The sequence below is a fragment of the Schizophyllum commune genome (genome assembly GCF_000143185.2).
Source record: "Schizophyllum commune H4-8 unplaced genomic scaffold SCHCOscaffold_8, whole genome shotgun sequence".
NCBI lineage: Eukaryota > Fungi > Basidiomycota > Agaricomycetes > Agaricales > Schizophyllaceae > Schizophyllum > Schizophyllum commune.
In genome coordinates this window covers 363,043-382,442 of record NW_026089545.1, presented here as the reverse complement: position 1 = coordinate 382,442, position 19,400 = coordinate 363,043, and the positions used below count along the sequence as shown (strand labels likewise).

Below are 19,400 nucleotides of genomic sequence, written 5' to 3'. Positions count from 1 at the left end.
ACATCTCAAGAGGCTCTAATCCCTCGAAAAACCACGAAGACTGTCCGATGTCCTTCGGCAAGTCGGACGGCATCGGCTGCAATGAAGTGGCACACGAGGGAGAGGAGCAGGCTGCGTGCGTCCCCTCTTCAGATTCTATCATCCAGCAATTTCTCACCTATATATATCACAAAGGCTCTTTATCGATGGTCCAAACGGCAGAAAAACCAACGAGATGCTCATTTTCGCACATTTGTGGCGCATATACCCACCTCGACCCTTCCCCGATCCATTCTGGAGTACTCCCTCCTTTTATATGTCATCTTGTGTTATTCTAACGAGAGCTACCGTCCTTGCGGCTCATGATCAAGGCTCTTCAAGCCTGTCTCACAGGAGCGGAAACACCGTTTGCCACCTCACTTGTCGAGGGCGCGTATGTCACCGTCCCAACAAATTCTACGACGGCTGGAGGCCTCCCCTAAGTCGGTCAGCCGTTGTTGATGAGCGTCATTCTACCCTTTATATCTGCACGCCGTGATAGCGTGCTGCTCCGATACCTCTTCTCCTACGCTGCGCTTTTTGTCGGGCTCATGAATTTGATACGGACGTCGTGACGCTCTTTGCCCCTCCTCAGTCCTAGCTCTCTCTCTTTCCATCGATTGCCTCGACGACGGCGCTCTCCAACAATGTTCACATTGTGTGGCAGACGATCGGCCTGTACAAATATCAGGTGCGCCTGGCTCTGTCCTTTCGCTACTTACTACATCATTATTCCCTGGGGTCTGCCTTAGCTGACTTGCCCATCCAAGTAGTGTGTGGAGATCTATTGATCCAGTAACTTTATGAAGCAACGAGCAATAACAGTGTCAATCAATTGGTCGAATACGAAGCTCTCGCGCTACTGGGTCGCTGCGCTTGTCAATCAAAGGTTGCGTCATCTGAATTCATTCTTGAATTGCGCTGCTTTATGGTGCATGCTGATTCTGTTCGCAGGATACATTACACACCATCAGGACGTTTCCAGTGTCCTAAGGGCTATGATTATGGCGACCATTCATTGAGCTGACCAGGTGAGTCAGCTCCCTGCACCAGTTCTCCTACATTCCTCTTCATATATCCTCCCTCCCTTCGGTCGTCGGCGTGGTGCCCTTGTTCGACTTTGAAAGGACAAGTCAAACATGTTAGTCACCGTGACTCACGCCGAGGAGTCCCGACACGGCGGGCAGCGATCGCCGGGTCGGCGCTAGTCTCGGGACCCGACTCTAGTTTTACAGAAGAGTGACCGGCGCCACATGGACAATAGATCGGCCCGAGGCCTTTTCCTGACCACTTGCCGAGGTCGCTGCCGGGGGCTGTCCTACACGAGCCTCCATTCTGTTCTTGACCTTGAAGGCCACAAACACCAACTCTTCCCTGACCTCATCCACCACATCGCAACCTCCGCGTTGACAGAACGATTACCGCCTTCCAAGCGCATCTAGAACCCCTGGCGGAGAATTCAATTACAGTTTCCAGGTCCCGTTGACGGTTGCTCCCGGCACTAAATGTCTACGACCGCATGTGCGTGGCTGTGTTTCTCTTTCTTTCCCTCGATCTTTCACGCTGAGCACCGTCTTCAGCGCCAAGCGAAACTAGCACAGGCGAACCCGACGCCAGCACTTCCCCCACCATGTCGGATTCTGGTTCTGCGAGCACGGCTGCTCCTGATACGACGACCACCGATGCAGTGACCACGTCGGAGGAGACGACGACGCAGGAGCCGACGACCACGCAGGAGACCACGACGGAGGAGCCGCCGACGACCACGCAGGAGACCACGACGGAGCAGCCACCGACGACGACCCAGGAGACCACTACTCAGGGGCAGGACACGACGACGCAGCCGCCGATCAGCCAGCCGACGTCTCAGGCCACAACAGACAATACAGGGGGCGGCGACTCGACGAGCGCAGGAACCCCGGCGACGTCAGGCGGGAGTAGTGCGAGCAGCGACGCTTCCTCGTCTTCGTTCACCTCGACGCGGACGTCCGTGTTCCAAACCACGCTCGTCCAGACCTCCAACGGCCAGACCATCACCACCGTCTTCGAGACCACATCGTACGAGACGACGGCCCTGCCCACCTCTGGAGCGAGCGATGGGGACAACAGCGGCGGCAGCAAGTCGCACACGGGGGCGATCGTCGGAGGCGTCGTTGGCGGTGTCGCCGGTCTTGTGATCATCGCCGCGGCCATCTTCTTCCTCCTCCGATGGCGCCGCCGTCGCCAGGCCCTCGACGACTACTTTGACGGGAACTTCGACCCCGATCGCGTCGCTCGCCCATCCGGCACATTGCCTGACGTTCCCCTGGACGATGACGATGCTCCTGGGGGCGCGCGTGTGGGCGGGGCGACTATGATGGACAATGGAGCCGGCGTTGTTACGCCGTTCCTCTACAATCCCGCCGGACAACAACAACAACAGCAGCCCTACCACTCCCCTCCCCACAGCCCGCAACCCCCCTCGTCCGGTAGCCCCCCTCCCATGTCCATGTACGGCGGCACGTCGGAGGGCTATCACCCGAGTGTATACGCCGGCTCGCAGGCACCTATGATGCCGGGTGGTGCGTGGCCCGTTTCGCCCCCCTCACGTGCTCGAGCTTGACTGACCCCCGTTTTCAGCGGCGCCTGCGAACTACACACCGCCTCCGCCTTCCTCGACGTCTGGCCGGTCTTCTTACCCGTCGCAACCATCCGGTGTGCCCGGGGGCCCGGGCTATATCCCGAGTGCCAAGGAGCGTGAGGCGTACCCGCAGCGCTTTGAACTGGCGAACCCGGATCAGGGTGACGTCGGCGCGGGCATGGGCTTCACGGACCAAGATAGGCAACAGTACCTTGCGTCTGGGCCTTCTGGACGTGCGTTGAGTTCTTTGTCGTGTGCATTGCGTGAGGCTGACTGTCCCTGTCCTGCAGCTGCTCATCCTTCAGGCTCGGACGTTTTCGTGCACCGGGATGGCGGCCGTCTCGAACAAAACGAGATCCCGCCGACATACGATAGCGTCCCGCGAGACGAGCGCTAGAAGCACGCTGAAGGCGCACTCTGGACTTCATCTTGATCGTGCGCCGCTCTTCTGCGTGCTTCTCACCCTCATCTCGTACTCTCGCTCCCGCCATATTTAAAGAGCATGGCAGTGTTTCCTTGTGTACCTCTGTCCCTGTCTCTATCCACCTCCTCTGTCTATCCATCTCCTGTCCGTCTACCTCATCCACCTCCTCGCACCTCGCAACGGACTTCGGACACTAACAAATCCGCTGTGTGTACTTACTTACGACCTCGCTATGCATCCCATCCCCTTTCGAACCTTCGTGGTATCTACGCTCTTTGGACTTGTCGCCACCCTACAAGTTAGACTACTAATATCCTTATCATCTTCATGTTAGCCGGCACACCTGCCGTCGTACCGTCTCTCCCTCCTCCAGGTGTCTTGACCAATGTGAGATACAGCCGAATGTTGTCGAGTTTTGACTGCAAAAAAGCTTGCTGCGAGTGTTGAAGTAAAATACGGTAAGTAGCGTTCTTCCCATTTACAATGCGGGCATTCACAACTTTTCTACCAGCCCAGGCCAAAAGGAGGACTTGGAGAGAAATGCATTAAGGGGGAATCGAACCCCCGGCGGGTCGAGCTCGCTGCTCGAGTGGCAACGACCCAGGTTACCACTACCCCATTAATGCTTGAACAGTGGCAGGCTTCTTTCAATATCAGTAGACTGTGCCTTCTGGTATCGCCCATTGCTCGGAAAGTAACGTTCTTCGACCCATTTCTGTCAATATGTACCAGCTGTGGATAAAGGCCTAAGAGGGTTTACCACACGCTGTCGCTGACTGCCAAATGACTGCTGTGTTCGGCAACTACCGGCCCAGTGTCACGCTCGGGTTCGGAGTGACATGTTGGCGTCCTCCTTGTCGCTGCACCTGTTGATTCATCGGCATCCATGTTGCAGAGCCAACGATAGCGATGCAGAACTCCGAGATGTTCTACGTCTGGAAGGCATCGTTAAGAGCTCGGTCAGAAGGATCTGTTTTCACCTTCCCGAACGCTGCATCCAATCATCGAGCGCAGTCGCTGGCTGCTCGAACACCTCGCACATATGCCTACACGTCATCTTGGGGGCGACAGAACGGGAGATGAGTCCGTATATGTAGGACTACGCGAAGGAAGGAGAAAGATACTTACCATCCCGGACTCGCGTCTCGCCCGCTAAAAACATGAGCACTCATATCTCTTCTACCGTCTACCTCGTCTCCGGCGCGACTCGTGGGATAGGTCAGCAGCTTCAACATCTCCAAGGGTGCTAGCTCGCTGATTCATCTCACTTCACTAGGCCTCGCGTTTGTGACCTTGCTAGCAGAGCGCCCGGACACGATCGTCTTCGCCGGAGCTCGTGACCCCGCCACCGCATCAAACCTGCAAGCACTCGCCAAGAAGCACCCTAACAATGTCTTCATTGTAGAGCTCAAGGCGAGCGACGTGGAGGGGAACACTCGCGCCATCGAGCAGATCCGCCAAAATGCCGGTCGGTTGGACGTCGTGATCGCTAATGCTGGTAAGTTCGCGGCGCCGGCGAGTGGAAGGAATGAGCTGTCTGACGCCGAACTCGCATAGCTATCCAACAAAACATGGAACCTCTCGTGAACGTGACGCTCGACACGATGCGCGAGCACTACGACGTGAGTTCGCCCAATCCTCTCCACCTCTTTCCCTTCGCCTTTTCCTCTCCCTCTCCCTCGCCTCCTCACCTCTCCCTCTCTCTACCCTCTCTCCCACTCACCTCCCCCTAGACGAACGTCATCGGCACCCTCGTCCTCTTCCAAGCCGCCTACCCGCTCCTGAAGACCTCCCCCACCCACAAATTCATCGTCATGGGCGCGAAAGGCGGCAGCATCACCAACGGGCCCGAGTACGGGATCCTGGTCGGCGCGTATGGCTGCACGAAGGCCGCGGTGCACTATTTGGCGAAGAAGCTGCAGTTTGAGAATGAGGATTTTGGTGAGTTTGGCGTGTTGGGTTTTCTTAATGCGATTCGAGGTTCTTGATTCGATTCGAGGAGGTGGACGTCGTACGGAAACAAAGCTGTTACTGACGCACCTGCAGTGATATTCCCCATCTGCCCGGGCGCGGTGGATACGGATATGTGTAAGCCCTGTGGTAGCGCTTGAAGGGAGGCGGATGCGATGCTGACTACTTGTCAACAGTCCGCTACGCCCAGGAGCGCGACTCCCGATTCGCGCAAGTGAAGGGCGCCGCGCCTGAGGAGGCCGCTGCCAGCATTTTGAAGATCGTCGACAACGCAACGAGAGAGAACGCGGGAGGGAAGTTCATGGACGTGTCTGGAGGAATTAATGATTGGTAGAGGAAGATGGTGTATTATAATGCCCGAAGGTGCGAGACGATGTACAACTACTTGCAGAGCAAGATGATACAGTTCGGCGAGTCGAGGCTTCTGACAAAGATGAGTTCCAAGACGTGAGCACTCGCGCTTGTCTCGGTCTCCATACGACTGAGGATCCCGTTCGGACTTCGCCATCCGCGCCCAGTCACTAAGCTTCGACCTTGATCAACGATCGTGCCTCGATAAGGCGCGTTCGAAGGCGCAGCGCATGGAAATCCACAATTTGTCACGCAGGTGAAAGCTCGCCGAGAGCGACACCCCCATCAGTGTCGAGTCCTCGAGCTCATCCGGCCATGTCGCATCTGTGCCTCCTGCTCCGCGTATACATGAAGGGGCACAGGTCGTGCGCTTGGGATCTCAGAAGAAGCGGTAGGACAGGTCAGCCGCGTTCACTTCGCAGATCGAAGCAGAGAGGTTTGGGGATATAAGACGGCGTGCAGTAAGCTCCCGCCTACCAACCTTTCCACCATGACCACCTCGTCGACTACCTCGTCTCGAGCTCCACTCGAGGTTTCGGTAAGGGCACTAGGCTTTTTTTAGGCATCAGTACACCGAACCTGCTGCACATCGCTCAGAAAGTACCATTCGTCGGCCCATGCCCGTCGATATATTCCAGCCTCGAATGATACCCAAGCTCACCATACGTTGTCGCCGACTGCCTACTGACTGCTTCAAGTGTTTTCGGTAACTAAATACCGGTGAGCCTCACCCAGTGTCACGCTCCGATTCGGGTGTGACATGTTGGCGTCCTCCCTCGTCGCCGCACCTGCAGCGTGTGGAACCATGCTAACCTAGGGGATGGGCGAGCCCGAAAGTGACGCGTACAGTCGGCATTGCTGGTAGCTCGGTCGAAAAGGTTTGGCGACGCTGGTTGACCAAACGCAGCGTCCAATCACGAAGCACAGTCTGGCGCTGCTCGACTGCTTCGCATATGTGCGTACGCGTCATCTTGGAGGTGACAACCCGAAAGATGATCCTATATAAGTAGTAAGATCAAGCGAAGGAAGAAGCAGGGCACCTGGTATCTCAAACTCGCGCTTCCCACCTAATCATCATGAGCACTCAAACCTCCTCAATCGTCTACCTCGTCTCTGGCGCGACTCGTGGGATAGGTTAGCAATCTCAACTTCTACAAGTATGCTACCTCGCTTATCCCTCTCACTCTGCCAGGCCTCGCTTTCGTATCCTTGTTGGCTGAACGCCCGAACACGATCGTTTTCGCCGGCGCTCGCGATCCCGCCACGGCGTCCGACCTGCAGGCAGTCGCCGCAAAGCATCCCGACAATGTCTTCGTAGTCGAACTGAAGGCGTGTGACCAAGCAGGGAACACCCGCGCCGTCGAGCAGATCCGCCAGAAGACTGGCCGCCTGGACGTCGTTATCGCGAACGCTGGTAAGCCCGTGCTTTCAAGGCGTGCTGACGACGCTTGCTTACGACTACCTACGATTTCCCCAGCCATCGCCAACAGCCTGAAGCTCCTTGTAGACGAGACACCAGAGGCTATGCGCGAGCACTTTGATGTGGGTGTCAATTGCTTTCATGCAGACGGCCGTTATGCTCACCGCCGTCCCAGGTCAACGTCGTCGGCACCCTCGTCCTCTTCCAAGCCGCATACCCACTCATGAAGGCCTCCCCAACTCGGAAATTCGTCGTCATGGGCGCGAAGGGCGGCAGCATCACCAACGGCCCCGAGTTCGGTGTCCTCGTCAACGCGTACTGCTGCTCGAAGGCAGCAGTGCACTACATGACGAAGAAACTGCAGCTCGAGAACGAGGACTTTGGTCAGTGATGCGCGCAGGGTGGTGCGAGCTGACGCGACGAGGTCCGCCAGTGATATTCCCCATATGCCCAGGTGCCGTGGATACCGATATGCGTGAGTGCTATAGCAGGAAATGGCAGAGATTGTGAGCAACTGACAGGTTATGACAGTCCGCTATGCTCAAGAGCGCGATCCGCGGTTCGGCAACGCAAAGGGAGCAGCGCCGGAAGAGGTCGCTGCAAGCATCCTACAAATTGTCGACAACGCAACGAGAGAGAACGCGGGAGGGAAGTTCATGGACGTGTCCGGAGCCGTCAATGCTTGGTAGAGGGAAAGATGATGTATCATAACGCCTGAAGGTACGAGACCATGTACATCTACTCTCAGACCGTGGTCTTATAGTGCATCGGCTGAAGATGATCCTGCTGAGAGCTTTCGACCACCTCAGGTCGCGGTCACTCGCGCTTAACTTCGTTCGGTAAAATTGGAGTTCCCCCTCGAGCGTCGACGCCGCCTGGGCCCAGACACTTGATGCCAGCTTGGTTCAGCATCGTGTCTCGAGAAGATGCAGTGCATGCAGGAAGAGACCTTCTGGGTGCGCCCCTCACAAGCGCCAAGTCCCCGAGCTCATCGGGCGATGGCGCATCAGTGCCTCCTGCTTCTCATATTCAGGAAGAAGTCCGTACAAGTAGTGTGGCAGCTATGAAACCAGCGATGTATAAATCTCATCAAGCTCGCGCCTAGGAGTCTCGACCACAGCCATCGTCTACCTCGTCTCGGGCCCCCGCCGAGGTAATGGTGAGTGCCTCGCTGGCCGCATTGACACAGTCGCGCTCACCAGACGTCTCGCCCGTTCTCGTCAAACGCTTGCCGCCTCCGGGGTGGCCTTTCCCTCACCCTCGTTTATTGCTTCCTCTCCCCTTTCAGGCCTCTCCCTCGTACCCTTTCCCGGCAACTTGGAGATGTTCAGCTTTCCGTGGGTAGAATATTTTCTGCGTGCATTCGTAGGCAGTCAAGAGGGGTAGAAAAATTTATTGGAAGCTACATATGAGGTACATTACAAGCGGTAGACTCTACACAACTGGGTTACTACGGCGAACGGAAGCCAATTCACATGGTCGAGCGGGGTCGGCATCGCCGACGTACACAAGGCCGTCATCGTGGAGTGCGAAGCAGGGCTTAGTGGTGCCTACGCAGTAGCGCTTCGGGCGGGCGAGTGTGGTGCGGAGGAGGCCCGAACACGAGATGGAATGGACAATCGGGGCCGGGGCGATTGGCGGGAACATGGCGGACACGCTCGCTCGAGGACGACGCGGTAGCCGATGCCAACGACACAGTGCTGTCAGCCGGGTGGTCCTGCATAGCATCATCAGTATCGGCGAGAAGGACGATTTGAGGGAATCAGAGGACCGCATACCTTTTCACTTCACTCCTCGCCGAAAATTTCGCGCTCCCACGTAGACAGTGCCTCCTTGTACCTCAGGCTGGTCAGACTGGAGACGTCAAGCAAAAGAGGTGAGGTAGGAAAGCGGGGTTAGGCTATGCGGCAGGATAGCAGCGCTGGCGCGGCGAGATGCCTCGGTGGACGAGATGGTGTTGCCGACTTCGAGCGTGTCTCTGGATTGAGTAAACGTTCGGAGCAGTGAAATGAACGGTTGTATACTCATCTTGCCCTCTAGCCACAAAGACCCGCGTCGCGCCTTGGCATATGTTGCTCTTCCCACGGGAACCGGTCTCAGTAAGCAAGAAGCGCATATATACGCGGGAAAGCACATCTCCGACGGATAATTGAGCCGACGTTGATTCGACGGTGGTTCGTGAGTCCGGAGATTACATTGTGCCTCAGCATATGAATCGCGGTGTTAAGAACATGAGGGAGGACGGAGAAGAAGGTTGGCGCAACATGACAGGATTCACAGCAGCGGAAACGGCGGGAGCTTGCTCATCTATTGACTTCTTAAAAATCAGACCAATCGGTTACCCCGGGACCTGGTCAAGTTCATCGAGTCAGCGTTCTCGTAATCAGGTCTCCTCTCTACCCTGTGTATACTTTCTGACACGGAAGATAGGATAATCGCAAAGCCAGTGTCGTCTGTTCGGGTATCATGTGACCGGTTCGACTTTCGGAGCCGAGATCACCTGCCTGCCCTGCGTCACTCAGGCTGTCGTCAACCTCGGATGATTGCCGAGAAAATAACTTTATTGTTCGAGAAGAAGGCATATGTTCTTCCAAATGTAACCAAAAGCCGTATATAGCCTTCAAGTTGACCCAAAATCTTGGACCGACCTTCCGAGCGGCCTCGGATCCTTGCACCCTTCTTGAACCTGACTCGGAGTCTTTTGAGCTCCCGGGAAGGTACGCGAAGGATTCGTGCGAACTTCGGTCGCGCGCCCGCCTTTCTCAGCGCCCCAACACTCACCGAAGTTCTTGGCCAAAAGTACGTTCTGACGGCCGGAGCAGTGTCACGCTCCGATTCGGGTGTGACATGTTGGCTTCCTCTCTTCTCACCACACCTTCTGCTTAACCGGACCCCACGGTCCAAGGCTAATCATAGGTGTGGGCAGGCCCGAGAGTGATGCGTATTACAAGCAGCATCACTGCTAGCTCGGCCGGGGAGATTTGTTGACCAGACGCAACGTACAATGTATAAGCAGAGTCTGGCGCTGCTCGTATACTCGCCCACGTCATTCGGGTCGGGCTTCATGGGACATTGTTTCGTATAAAGCGAGCACAGAACCGTGGTGAGAAGGGCATCCCACCTCCTCGAGCATCATTCCACAGTCAACATGAACACCACTTCCACCGTCTATCTCGTCTCTGGTGCGAATCGTGGACTAGGTTAGCACAATCTCATGAATAGGTTCAACTCGCTCATACGATTTTGCTGCGCCAGGCCTTGCATTTGTGGCCCTGCTAGCAGAGCGCCCGGACACCATCGTCTTCGCAGGTGTTCGCAACCCCAAGTCGGCGTCGGACCTGCAGGCAATCGCCGCGAAACACCCCGACAACGTCTTCATCGTCGAACTAAAGGCGTGCGACCAAGAGGGGAACACCCGCGCCATCGAGGAGATCCGCCAGAAAACGGGCCGCCTGGACGTCGTCATCGCGAACGCTGGTAAGCCTATGCTGTGGAAGCGTGCGGGCGACGCTGCTAATGGTGGTCTTCGAATTGGCCAGCCATCGCCAACAGCATGAACCTCCTTGTGGACGAGAAGCCAGAGGCTATGCGCGAGCACTTCGACGTGGGTGTCAATTACTTTCACGCAGACGGCCGCTATGCTCACCGCCGTCCCAGGTCAACGTCGTCGGCACCCTCGTCCTCTTTCAAGCCGCGTACTCGCTCATGCAGGCCTCCCCGACCCGGAAATTCATCGTCATGGGCGCGAAGGGCGGCAGCATCACCAAGGGGCCCGAGTACAGGTTCCTGATCAACGCGTACTGCTGCTCGAAGGCGGCGGTGCACTACATGACGAAGAAGCTGCATCTCGAGCACGAGGACTTTGGTCAGTGACGCGCGCCGTGGAGTGCTCAAGTCCGTCGTCCGCTGACACGCCGCCAGTGATATTCCCCATATGCCCCGGCGCCGTGGTCACCGATATGCGTGAGTGCTATAGCGGAGGACAGGGATTGTGGGCGGCTGACAGGTTATCACAGTCCGCAACGCTCAGGAGCACGATCCGCAGTTCGGGCACGCGAAGCCAATAACGGCGGAAGAGGCTGCGGAAAGGGTCCTGAAAATTGTCGACAATGCGACGAGGGAGAATGAGGGAGGCAAGTTCCTAGACGTATCCGGAGACGTTAATGCGTGGTGAAAGGAAATATTGCATTTTCGTGTGTTGTGTTTGTAGAATCTAGATGCGATGTACTCATAATTTCAGTATGCATGCGCGGTACTGAACCGTCGTTCCGTTCAGTCGTGGCCAGCAAGACGAAGGACATGCCATGGTCTTCCAATCAATGGAAGATACGCGCTTTCTCGATCCGGTTCGGCTGCAAACCCTCTTCGGACTTCGCTGCCTACGCCCAGTCGCTTGAAGTTGACCTTGATTGTTCCCCGTGCCTAGGGAAGGCGCATTCGGTCGCACAGCACATAGACGTTCACCGTGCGTCATCGCAGGTGGGTGTTCGCCAAGCTAGAGTCCCCCACTGCAGGCATCAGGGCTCCGAGCTCATCGGGCGATGGCGCATCTGTGCCCCTGCTTCTCGCATTCAAGAAACAGAAGATGGCACTCACGAGATCAGCCAAAAGTAGCACGAGTTCCACCTTCGAGAGGCCGGGTCAGTCGTATTCACCTCGCGCATTGGATCGAAGAGGTATAAGGGCGAGATGCAGTCCTTCAAGATCTTGCGCCCATCGACCTCTCCCCAATGGCCACCTCGTCGACCGTCTACCTCGTCTCGGGCTCCAACCGAGGGATCGGTGAGTACATCGCTGGCCGCATTGACACGGTCGCGCTCACCTGACATATCGCGCGTTCTCTTTCAACGCCTGTCTCCCCCCTCTCACCCTCGTCTATCGCTCCCTCTTCACTTTCAGGCCTCGCCCTCGTCACCCACCTCGCCTCCCGCCCCAACACGATCGTCTTCGCCGGCGCGCGCAACCCAGACGCCGCCTCCGCCCTTCACGCCCTGGTCGAAAAACATCCGAACCGAGTGCATGTCGTCGAGCTGAAGGCGGGCGATGTGGAGGGTAATGAGCGCGCGGTGGAGGAGATTAAACGGAAGGCCGGCCAACTAGATGTGGTGATCGCGAATGCGGGTGAGTGGCTGGAGGTGGGCGACGGGGGGATATTGGACTGGGGAGCTGATGAGATTGTGAGGACAGCGATCTGCAAGGACATGCAGCCGCTCACGGGCGTGTCGCCGGAGTCGATGCAGGAGCATTACGACGTGAGCCTCATAGACTCTGCGAGTAGGCCCAGATAAACCGATACTCGCTAGGTCAATGTCATCGGCACCCTTGTCCTTTTCCAAGCCGTCTACCCCCTCATGAAGACCTCGCCGGCGCGCAAGTTCATCGTCATCGGCGCGCACGGCGGCGCGATCACGACGGGGCCGGAGTACGGGGTTCTGCTCGGGCCGTATGCAATCACGAAGGCGGCGGTGCATTATTTGGCCAAGAAGCTGCAGTTTGAGAACGAGGATTTCGGTGAGCAGTGGAAGAACATACAACATACCACGATCGCTAAACGTGTACTGCCAGTGATCTTCCCAATCTTGCCAGGCCTCGTGGATACGGATATGTGTGAGTACTATGATTGCCCGCGCGTCGAATCTTGCTGCGTGCCGCCTTACTAAACCAGGTTCCCAGACCACTACGCCCAAAGCAACAGCGACTATTTAGCCAAAAGACCAGGCGTGACAACCGCCGAGTGCGCTGCCGGAATCATGCGCGTCGTGGACGGAGCGACCAGGGAGACCGCGGGAGGAAAGTTCATGGATGCTGAGGGCGGTGTCAACGAGTGGTAGGAAGGCCCCTGGATGCAACAGGAATTTAGATGAACTGTACTTGTATGCCGCACCTTCGGTGGAGTTAATTCTCAATCAGATATCTTGTTATGCCGAGCGCTGATGATCGCACTGGCTCTTACCGAGCACAAATGTAGGGGTGGAACCGTGTGATGTTGCGAGGGAGAAATGGAACTTTGCAAGAAAAAAGTACCCGACATCGCAGGAATGATCACATGTCCACAGCCAGGATCGAACTGGCGATCTCCGGATTGCACCTCGCAGTAGAAGCTCATACGAACGTATGAGACCGGCGCTCTAACCAACTGAGCCATGCAGACGCTACAAGAGGGGGTTTGGCATGGCCACAGCCGCCGGGGAGACTACAGACGTCGGACAGATCAGTTGTTCATCGAAGGGAGCAAGCATGAGCTGTACGTGCGAGGCAAGGGAGGCCATGGACCAAAAGCTGTGGAGGAAGAGCCAAGCACTGAGCAAGAAGGCGAAGAAGATTGACGTCCGCGATGCGTTTGTGGCTAACGATGGCATGCCGAGTTGCTGCGTAGGGTGTTTGCAAAGGGCAATGATTATGAAGCCGAACGGCGGAGAACGATTCAGACCTTGCAGTGGTGTATATACTTCGGACTGAGGCATCGTGGCGGGGGCGTTTTGGGAAGCGGTCGCTAGTGCTTTAGGGAGATCCGTGCGTCGAGGAGGGTCGATACACCACTGGCATCTTGGGTTGTCAGATATCTATAGGGCGCGCAGTGGTGTCGTCCATCCTCACCCGTTCCCTGGGACGACAGCGAAGGGTCGAGGATCTTGACGTGCGTTCCATAGTCGAGATGAATATAACAAGGCTGGCTCTCGAATTTCAAGGTGGACTGATGCGCGATATGTTCATGGTAGTCGCAGTCGAGGCAGGAATCAGTAGGACGATGCATCATGGAAGAGATGGAAATAAGGATACAGTGCGAGCAATGGTCATGAAATACAATGATGCGGTCTGCATAAAGATCGTCAAGAACAGCGCGCGAGGATCAGACGCACACGCACCTCTATGGCCTTGTTGGCCGCGGTGCCTCTGCACCATGGCGCAACTTTTGATCTACGTCCTCAGGCAGCTGTCGCGGCCGGCTCGTCGATCGGCGACTCCTTCTTGCCCGCCCCCGACCCAGTCGCCATACGCGCAACGCCGCCCTCCGCATCCTGTATCTCCACGTCGATGTCCCGCCCACTGACCGTCTCATCTTCCTCCGCCTCCCCCTCTTCCGCCGCCGCATCCGAGATATCCATCCGCTCGACCATCCACCTTGCCCCCTCGTCCCATCCGCTCTGCTCAGCAACACCCAAAGGTGATCGCCCCGACCCATCCCTCACATCAATCAACCTCGCGCCCCCGGCCTTAAACAGCGCCTCCACCGCGCCCAGTTGCGCATTCAGCGCCGCCCAATGCATCGGCGTCGCCCCCGCCGCGTTCGCAGCCGCAGGATCCGCCCCTGCAGCAATCAGCACGTTCAAGACCTCTACGTGCCCGTTCGCGGCGGCCATGTGCGCGGCAGTGTTGCCCGCGTCGTCGGCGGCGCGCGCGGCGGTGGGGAAGCGCGCGAGGAAGGTGGTAACGTCGTCGAGGTCGCCGTAGCGGCAGGATAGGCGGAAGTCGTCAAGGTCCTCTAGGGTGGGGGAGGTAGATTTGACGTCAACGGGGTCGGGGACGGCGCTGGGTGGTGGTGCGCTCATCGCGGTGTGCAGGAAAAGTTGATCGCTGGCGATTAGGCGCCGTCGGGTACCGGGCCGGCGTGCCCAATCCCTGTGACACAGCTCTGTGACGAAGTTCAACATCGCAAGCGTCTTTGGGTGCACCAAAGACACATTGGAATATAGCCCGCACCGCGTTTCGAAGCAGATAGCATTAGCGATAAGTAGAGGGACGAGATCCCGCGTGTTGAGGTAGGAAATAGCTATAGGACCGTCGGTCTGTCCGAGTGTATAGCTCGATCGTGGATTCGAAGCGCCTCGGCTTGGGGTAGCACAGAGACTCGGTTATACCATGCTGATGTTTGAGAGTGCTAACAATTCAATGAGATATGCCCGCAACAGTTACTCGCCATACCGTACAGCACGAGCAATAAGTAGGCGGACCAAGGCCCGAATGTTCAGGTGGCACCGTCGGTCCGCGCATGACGAGCTCTTGGTCGTTTCCCCTCTCTATATAGTGTTCAGGTCACGCGTAGGAATGCTGAGATTATGATGGGTAATCTGAGTATGCGAAGCGAACCCGACGAAGACAAGTCACCGCGAAGTGCTGTGAAGGCAGAGTGATGACGAGGAGGAATTTGCAATGCCATTGAGCCGCATTGGGAAGGAGGCGGGCGCGCGCCCACAGTGCACCAGCTCTGCGCCAATGTCCCTCTGCTAAGGCTTTATCTCGAACAGAGGGGTATTGCCAAAGCAAAATACACCTATATAGGCAAGCATCGCTATAATGGGGCTTTTTATGTGGGCCTAGGACTCGAGCGCGATGGCGAACGCGATGCTGTGGCGCGAACATCGTTTGCTTCCGTCCGGGCCAATACACGCGCCCGGCCGTTCAACAAACAAGCAAGCAGGAGCAAACATCGTACAGCCACATCTCGCCCGTATATAGGCCAGCGTCCCTCTTCCTCTTCCCTCGTGGAATTCTCTCGTCGACAAGGTCCCCGTGGATGGCCGTCGCTCGCCACGAGCCGGCGGCCTGATACTGTTGTCGGATGTGCTGGGGCCTGGTTGAGTGGTCATTCTGCGCGTTCGGTGGGGGTTGGGGCTCCGCCTCAACCCACCGGGTCGTGGGACCCATTACCTCCTGCTGCTGGCAGACCGGCGCGCGCTTAGCCCGCAAGCCTGGGCGGCGTGTGGGATTAGTGGCCCTGTGACTCGCCGCGGGCAGTCCTGGTCGCGTTTGTGGCGGTCTTTTCTGAAAGGTTTCGGTTAGTTGGTTGGTTAGATGGATGGGTGGTCGGCCGCCTGGGGGCGAAGGTGGTGGAATCCTGTGTCTTCTTGCAATGTTTGCTTACGCTGGTACGTGTCCTCGCCCTTCGTCTTCCGACGCTCGTTGACATCTTCCTCGCCCTCCCCCCATCAGCATCGATCTCGCATCCCTCTTGGCCGACGCCGCCTCTCGCCGTGGCCTCTCCGCTCATCGGCGGGCCCCACGCCCAGCGCCTCATACACCTTACTGACATCTGTCTGCAGCACGCCGCATGCTCGCGCCGCCAGTCCATCGTCCAGTACTGGCTTCCCCGCTTGTTCTGTACTTCTCCGTCGCGTCAGTAGATGCACAATAATATACGTTGCTCTCTACATTCTTTCGTCGATGTTTTGTCCGCTTTGATCAGAGCTGGCCCCCTTGAGTATACATCATCGAGCGATCAATGAGTCTTAAGGCGGCGCGAAAGAAGAGCCAGGTCACGGCGAGCAAGGACAGCAAACGGAGTTGGACATGTTGCACGCGAATATGGACAAGCAAACGGCAGGCGAAGAGGAAGGTAGCGGACGAAGCTTAGGAGCAGATCAACGGCACAGAGGTGTTGACGAGGCCGGCGGAAAGAAGGGAAGAACGGCGAGGAGGCGGTGGAAGAAAGATTTGCGAGGAGATGACGCCTGCAGCATTCAGCACATTCGACAACTTGGCTTGTGCTCGTCGCGATTGCTTTCGACGGCGTCGTCCAGATAAGCTTATCACCGGATTAACTCTCACCTATTTTCGCATGTAAACCGGCGATCTGAGGAGGTCAAGCAAGTCATTGTCAACGCCGATGCGCCCTGGGATACTTAACTGTCGAGTCGCGGGTGCAGGCCTGGAGCCATTTGTGGCGTTATCCCCACGTGTTGTCCCTTGTTTTCCCCCACGACGTGTCTGAACGCGCCTCGCGTCCTGTCCTTCTCATATCCCCGACGCGCCGTACTCCCCGTCATCTTCATCTTCTTGTCCGTCCCACTCAACTGACTCGCCATGAATCTCACGCTCTACACGATCTCCGCCTTCATCATCATGGACAGCGAGGGGCATCGCGTCCTCGCCAAGTACTATAGACCAAAGAGCGCGGAGGCGCTGGCACCGTTGGGGGCGAAAGGTATGCGGTTCATCTCGACAAGAACACTATATGTGACTGAGCCCATACTTCCCCTTCCATCGCCTTGCGTCCCTCTCAAGCTAGCAGCCTGACAACACTGAAGGACCAAAAGGCGTTTGAGAAGGGCTTGTGGGGGAAGACGAAGAAGGCTGGAGGTGCGTGGTACATCCTTCCCTAAAGATCAACGCTGATCTTCCGCTGCGCACGCAGGCGATATCATCTTGTACCAAGACCACCTCGCAGTCTACCGCCATTCCCTCGACCTCATCATCTACTTTGTCGCGTCTCCGGCGGAAAATGAGGTGCGGTGTGAGGTTACGATGCATGCGCCTATATGCTGACACCTTCCCCTCGTCTAGTTGATGCTGTCAACAGCACTCAACTCCCTCGTCGACGCGTTCAACCTCTTGTTACGGGGGCAGCTTGAGAAACGCGCCGTGCTCGAGAACCTCGATCTGATCTTGCTATGCCTCGACGAGGCCGTCGACGATGGGTGCGTCCCACTATCGCCATTGGCGCTATATGCATGCCTGACCATGCCACCGCTCAGTATCATCCTCGACACCGACTCCACCGCACTTGCGTCCCGCGTATCACGATCAAAGGCGGACACGACGGAGATCGTCATCAACGAGCAAACGGTCATGAACGCGTTGCAAATCATGGGCGAGCGCGTCCGCGGGCAAATTGCGCGTGGCCTCTAGAAGACCACGTCGCGGCGTCTAGGAGCTCGCTCGTAGCATTCCACTGTGTATCCTCATTGTCCATATTGCATTCTTGACCCTCCCAGCCTCGTCTACAACTTTGCCAGTGCTCGCGACGACGAGAATATCGTAGCGCCCAAGGACGAAGGAGGGGGGAGGACACGGAGAGGGGCGCTGAGGGGAGGACACGGAGAGGGCCGCTGGGAGCGGGGGAGGAAGGCCCTCGAGAAGGGCGGGGAGACGGAGAAAAAGAAGAAGAGCAAGAAGGGGGACGAGAAGGGGCCGCGGCACTTGTTGGCGGGCAGCTTCGAGGCGGGCGGGCGGCTTCGAGGCGGGCGAGAGGGTGGGGAGGGGGCACGTGCGCGCGAAGAGGAGGTGGCACGAAGATGTGGCGACGTTCGCGCGCGCCGAAGGGCGACGGGCGTGCACCAGAAGGAAGGGGGGGAGGCGGGGGAGAGCTCAGAGGGATGTGGGAGGGACGAAGGAGAGGTGGGAGGACGAAGGGGAGGCGGGGGAGGATGAAGGTGAGGCGGGGGAGGGACGAAGGGAAGACGAAGGAGAGGCGGGGGAGGGACGAAGGGGAGGTGGGGAAGACGAAGGAGAGGCGGGGGAGGACGTGTCGGGCGCGTCGTCGTAGACAGAACACTTTGTATCATGTAGTTCTGCTATACATTTTCGTTTCCCTACCCTACGAGCCAGCGAGGCGGCGTGAAAGGGGGAGGGGGGTGCTGCGACGCGGCGCGAAAGGGAGCTAGGGAGGAGGTCGCGCGAAGGGGGAGGAAGTCGCGCGAAGGGAGGGGGGGGAGAAGTCGCGCGAAGGCGAAGAGGGTGCGAGTCAGAAGGCCGATGGACGAGACGTCGATGCACACGGAGAGGACGGAAATGAGAACACGAGCACGACGAGAAGGGGAAGGAGGACGAGAAAGGGGGGAAGGACTCGGCGAGAAAGCGATGGAGGTGATGGGGGAGGGCAGTTGCGCGCAACGACGCACGAAGGGGGGTGAGTAGGCGAAGAGTCAGTGGGGAGAACTAAGAGGATTCAACAGGAAGGGAGAGGAAGGAGGCGAGGCAAGCGCGAACCAAAGGGGAGGGGAGGGGTGGGTAGGACAAGACACGGGTAGAGAAGGTGAGGGGGACGCGCACGAAGGGGGGGAGGGAACAAAGGTAAGGGCAGCTTAGCCTGGTGACCAGCCCCTCTTTGCCTCGTTTTCCTCGTCAGAGGGCCTGGTAAAATCCTCGGAAAAGTTGGCGTGGATGAACGATGTCGTCATTGCCGTTCCCAAAAGGCGAGTTTCCTTTTCCAGCGCTCTCGGAAGGCGGTCCGCCAGTTCCGACCACCCGGCCGACTGCCTCAGTTCTGAGCGAAGACACCAAGGTTGGGGCATCTCTTGTATGCAGAGCTCGGGGGACATAACCAAATGATGGAGTACACATTGCTTTGTATTGATGGTGCTCCAACTCAAGTGTACGGGCTTGTAGAGCGCCTTCGGCGTGCCAAAGCAGTGACCAGCAGTCTGACATGCGGCAACTCACGCCCAGGAGGCGAAGGTGTAAGTGTTGTCAGCCATGGATGGGTCATATATTCCCCCTGAGAAGTGCTTTCCAATGTAAATGGATGCAATACACGGGCCAAGTCGTCGACGAAGGGCCAAAAGCTCAAACGCTCGAAAAGGCAACTTCGCCATTTCGGGAAGAAAAGCGTGACCATTATGACGACATCGTTCATCCACGCCAACTTTTCCGAGGATTTTACCGGTCCCTCTGACGAGGAAAGCGAGGTAAGAGGGACCGTGTTACCGGTCTAAGGGCAGCTCTACCTACCTATCGCACAAAACGGCCAATCGCACGCCCTCGCGCGGGCCCGGGGGTCGCTCTGCTGAGGTCTTCGTGCGCGACACAAATTCGTCGAGGCGGGAAGTTGTTCACAAGCGAAAATCGTTATATTGAAGGCAGGCAAGGTAGAACTACAC

At 57.3% G+C, this 19,400-nt stretch overlaps 9 protein-coding genes and 2 non-coding genes across 11 annotated transcripts; 6 read left to right on the top strand and 5 right to left on the bottom strand.

Annotated features, from left to right (window-relative positions):
* Positions 1-2,540: 2,540 nt before the first annotated feature.
* SCHCODRAFT_02630610 (uncharacterized protein) lies at positions 2,541-3,303 on the top strand. Its single transcript, XM_050345616.1, is given in 7 exon segments — positions 2,541-2,579; positions 2,638-2,801; positions 2,820-2,871; positions 2,929-3,051; positions 3,094-3,184; positions 3,197-3,201; positions 3,225-3,303. The coding sequence occupies 4 exon segments, from the start codon at positions 2,567-2,569 to the stop codon at positions 3,033-3,035; spliced, it is 336 nt and encodes a 111-aa protein (XP_050199094.1). The 5' UTR covers positions 2,541-2,566; the 3' UTR covers positions 3,036-3,051; positions 3,094-3,184; positions 3,197-3,201; positions 3,225-3,303.
* Positions 3,304-3,603: 300 nt separating this feature from the next.
* Positions 3,604-3,688, bottom strand: SCHCODRAFT_t151. Its single transcript has one exon. It is a non-coding gene; the product is annotated as a tRNA-Gly (tRNA).
* Positions 3,689-3,929: 241 nt separating this feature from the next.
* SCHCODRAFT_02630602 (NAD(P)-binding protein) lies at positions 3,930-5,457 on the top strand. Its single transcript, XM_003030258.2, has 6 exons — positions 3,930-4,280; positions 4,339-4,560; positions 4,620-4,684; positions 4,796-5,003; positions 5,109-5,150; positions 5,210-5,457. The coding sequence occupies exons 1-6, from the start codon at positions 4,223-4,225 to the stop codon at positions 5,365-5,367; spliced, it is 753 nt and encodes a 250-aa protein (XP_003030304.1). The 5' UTR covers positions 3,930-4,222; the 3' UTR covers positions 5,368-5,457.
* A 731-nt stretch (positions 5,458-6,188) lies between these two features.
* SCHCODRAFT_02630599 (NAD(P)-binding protein) lies at positions 6,189-7,592 on the top strand. Its single transcript, XM_050345615.1, has 7 exons — positions 6,189-6,339; positions 6,395-6,518; positions 6,577-6,798; positions 6,862-6,926; positions 6,980-7,187; positions 7,238-7,279; positions 7,336-7,592. Exons 2-7 carry the CDS (start codon positions 6,461-6,463, stop codon positions 7,491-7,493), a joined length of 753 nt encoding a protein of 250 aa, XP_050199093.1. The 5' UTR covers positions 6,189-6,339; positions 6,395-6,460; the 3' UTR covers positions 7,494-7,592.
* A 2,203-nt stretch (positions 7,593-9,795) lies between these two features.
* On the top strand, positions 9,796-11,054 carry SCHCODRAFT_02630594 (NAD(P)-binding protein). The gene is made up of 6 exons (XM_003030260.2): positions 9,796-10,004; positions 10,060-10,281; positions 10,344-10,408; positions 10,462-10,669; positions 10,726-10,767; positions 10,821-11,054. The coding sequence occupies exons 1-6, from the start codon at positions 9,953-9,955 to the stop codon at positions 10,976-10,978; spliced, it is 747 nt and encodes a 248-aa protein (XP_003030306.1). The 5' UTR covers positions 9,796-9,952; the 3' UTR covers positions 10,979-11,054.
* A 428-nt stretch (positions 11,055-11,482) lies between these two features.
* SCHCODRAFT_02630590 (NAD(P)-binding protein) lies at positions 11,483-12,815 on the top strand. The gene is made up of 6 exons (XM_050345614.1): positions 11,483-11,586; positions 11,704-11,925; positions 11,992-12,056; positions 12,108-12,315; positions 12,370-12,411; positions 12,478-12,815. Exons 1-6 carry the CDS (start codon positions 11,535-11,537, stop codon positions 12,633-12,635), a joined length of 747 nt encoding a protein of 248 aa, XP_050199092.1. The 5' UTR covers positions 11,483-11,534; the 3' UTR covers positions 12,636-12,815.
* Positions 12,816-12,851: 36 nt separating this feature from the next.
* SCHCODRAFT_t150 lies at positions 12,852-12,955 on the bottom strand. Its single transcript has one exon. It is a non-coding gene; the product is annotated as a tRNA-Met (tRNA).
* Positions 12,956-13,277: 322 nt separating this feature from the next.
* On the bottom strand, positions 13,278-14,627 carry SCHCODRAFT_02630586 (ankyrin). Its single transcript, XM_003030692.2, has 3 exons — positions 13,671-14,627; positions 13,402-13,620; positions 13,278-13,350 (listed from the first exon to the last, which is right to left on the bottom strand). The coding sequence occupies exon 1, from the start codon at positions 14,352-14,354 to the stop codon at positions 13,731-13,733; it is 624 nt and encodes a 207-aa protein (XP_003030738.2). The 5' UTR covers positions 14,355-14,627; the 3' UTR covers positions 13,278-13,350; positions 13,402-13,620; positions 13,671-13,730.
* Positions 14,628-15,154: 527 nt separating this feature from the next.
* SCHCODRAFT_02545998 (uncharacterized protein) lies at positions 15,155-16,095 on the bottom strand. The gene is made up of 2 exons (XM_050343640.1): positions 15,454-16,095; positions 15,155-15,376 (listed from the first exon to the last, which is right to left on the bottom strand). Exon 1 carries the CDS (start codon positions 15,872-15,874, stop codon positions 15,512-15,514), a length of 363 nt encoding a protein of 120 aa, XP_050199091.1. The 5' UTR covers positions 15,875-16,095; the 3' UTR covers positions 15,155-15,376; positions 15,454-15,511.
* A 291-nt stretch (positions 16,096-16,386) lies between these two features.
* SCHCODRAFT_02630582 (snare-like protein) lies at positions 16,387-17,737 on the top strand. Its single transcript, XM_003030262.2, has 5 exons — positions 16,387-16,726; positions 16,807-16,881; positions 16,937-17,028; positions 17,086-17,219; positions 17,277-17,737. Exons 1-5 carry the CDS (start codon positions 16,606-16,608, stop codon positions 17,428-17,430), a joined length of 576 nt encoding a protein of 191 aa, XP_003030308.1. The 5' UTR covers positions 16,387-16,605; the 3' UTR covers positions 17,431-17,737.
* Positions 17,477-18,181, bottom strand: SCHCODRAFT_02334177 (uncharacterized protein). Its single transcript, XM_050342410.1, has one exon. The coding sequence runs from the start codon at positions 18,084-18,086 to the stop codon at positions 17,523-17,525; it is 564 nt and encodes a 187-aa protein (XP_050199090.1). The 5' UTR covers positions 18,087-18,181; the 3' UTR covers positions 17,477-17,522.
* Positions 18,182-19,400: the final 1,219 nt, after the last annotated feature.

Bases quoted from the DNA above. Each gene is read 5' to 3' on its own strand.
- SCHCODRAFT_02630610 (XM_050345616.1), top strand. The intron at 2,872-2,928 runs GTGCGTTGAGTT...CCTGTCCTGCAG, and splicing joins TGCGTCTGGGCCTTCTGGAC to CTGCTCATCCTTCAGGCTCG.
- SCHCODRAFT_02630602 (XM_003030258.2), top strand. From the start codon at position 4,223: ATGAGCACTCATATCTCTTCTACCGTCTACCTCGTCTCCGGCGCGACT. The intron at 4,685-4,795 runs GTGAGTTCGCCC...ACCTCCCCCTAG, and splicing joins CGATGCGCGAGCACTACGAC to ACGAACGTCATCGGCACCCT. The intron at 5,004-5,108 runs GTGAGTTTGGCG...ACGCACCTGCAG, and splicing joins GTTTGAGAATGAGGATTTTG to TGATATTCCCCATCTGCCCG.
- SCHCODRAFT_02630599 (XM_050345615.1), top strand. From the start codon at position 6,461: ATGAGCACTCAAACCTCCTCAATCGTCTACCTCGTCTCTGGCGCGACT. The intron at 6,799-6,861 runs GTAAGCCCGTGC...CGATTTCCCCAG, and splicing joins CGTCGTTATCGCGAACGCTG to CCATCGCCAACAGCCTGAAG. The intron at 7,188-7,237 runs GTCAGTGATGCG...GAGGTCCGCCAG, and splicing joins GCTCGAGAACGAGGACTTTG to TGATATTCCCCATATGCCCA.
- SCHCODRAFT_02630594 (XM_003030260.2), top strand. From the start codon at position 9,953: ATGAACACCACTTCCACCGTCTATCTCGTCTCTGGTGCGAATCGTGGA. The intron at 10,670-10,725 runs GTCAGTGACGCG...ACACGCCGCCAG, and splicing joins TCTCGAGCACGAGGACTTTG to TGATATTCCCCATATGCCCC. The intron at 10,768-10,820 runs GTGAGTGCTATA...AGGTTATCACAG, and splicing joins CGCCGTGGTCACCGATATGC to TCCGCAACGCTCAGGAGCAC.
- SCHCODRAFT_02630590 (XM_050345614.1), top strand. From the start codon at position 11,535: ATGGCCACCTCGTCGACCGTCTACCTCGTCTCGGGCTCCAACCGAGGG. The intron at 11,926-11,991 runs GTGAGTGGCTGG...TTGTGAGGACAG, and splicing joins TGTGGTGATCGCGAATGCGG to CGATCTGCAAGGACATGCAG. The intron at 12,057-12,107 runs GTGAGCCTCATA...GATACTCGCTAG, and splicing joins CGATGCAGGAGCATTACGAC to GTCAATGTCATCGGCACCCT.
- SCHCODRAFT_02630586 (XM_003030692.2), bottom strand. From the start codon at position 14,354: ATGAGCGCACCACCACCCAGCGCCGTCCCCGACCCCGTTGACGTCAAA.
- SCHCODRAFT_02545998 (XM_050343640.1), bottom strand. From the start codon at position 15,874: ATGGACTGGCGGCGCGAGCATGCGGCGTGCTGCAGACAGATGTCAGTA.
- SCHCODRAFT_02630582 (XM_003030262.2), top strand. From the start codon at position 16,606: ATGAATCTCACGCTCTACACGATCTCCGCCTTCATCATCATGGACAGC. The intron at 16,727-16,806 runs GTATGCGGTTCA...GTCCCTCTCAAG, and splicing joins GGCACCGTTGGGGGCGAAAG to CTAGCAGCCTGACAACACTG. The intron at 17,029-17,085 runs GTGCGGTGTGAG...CCCCTCGTCTAG, and splicing joins CGTCTCCGGCGGAAAATGAG to TTGATGCTGTCAACAGCACT.
- SCHCODRAFT_02334177 (XM_050342410.1), bottom strand. From the start codon at position 18,086: ATGATACAAAGTGTTCTGTCTACGACGACGCGCCCGACACGTCCTCCC.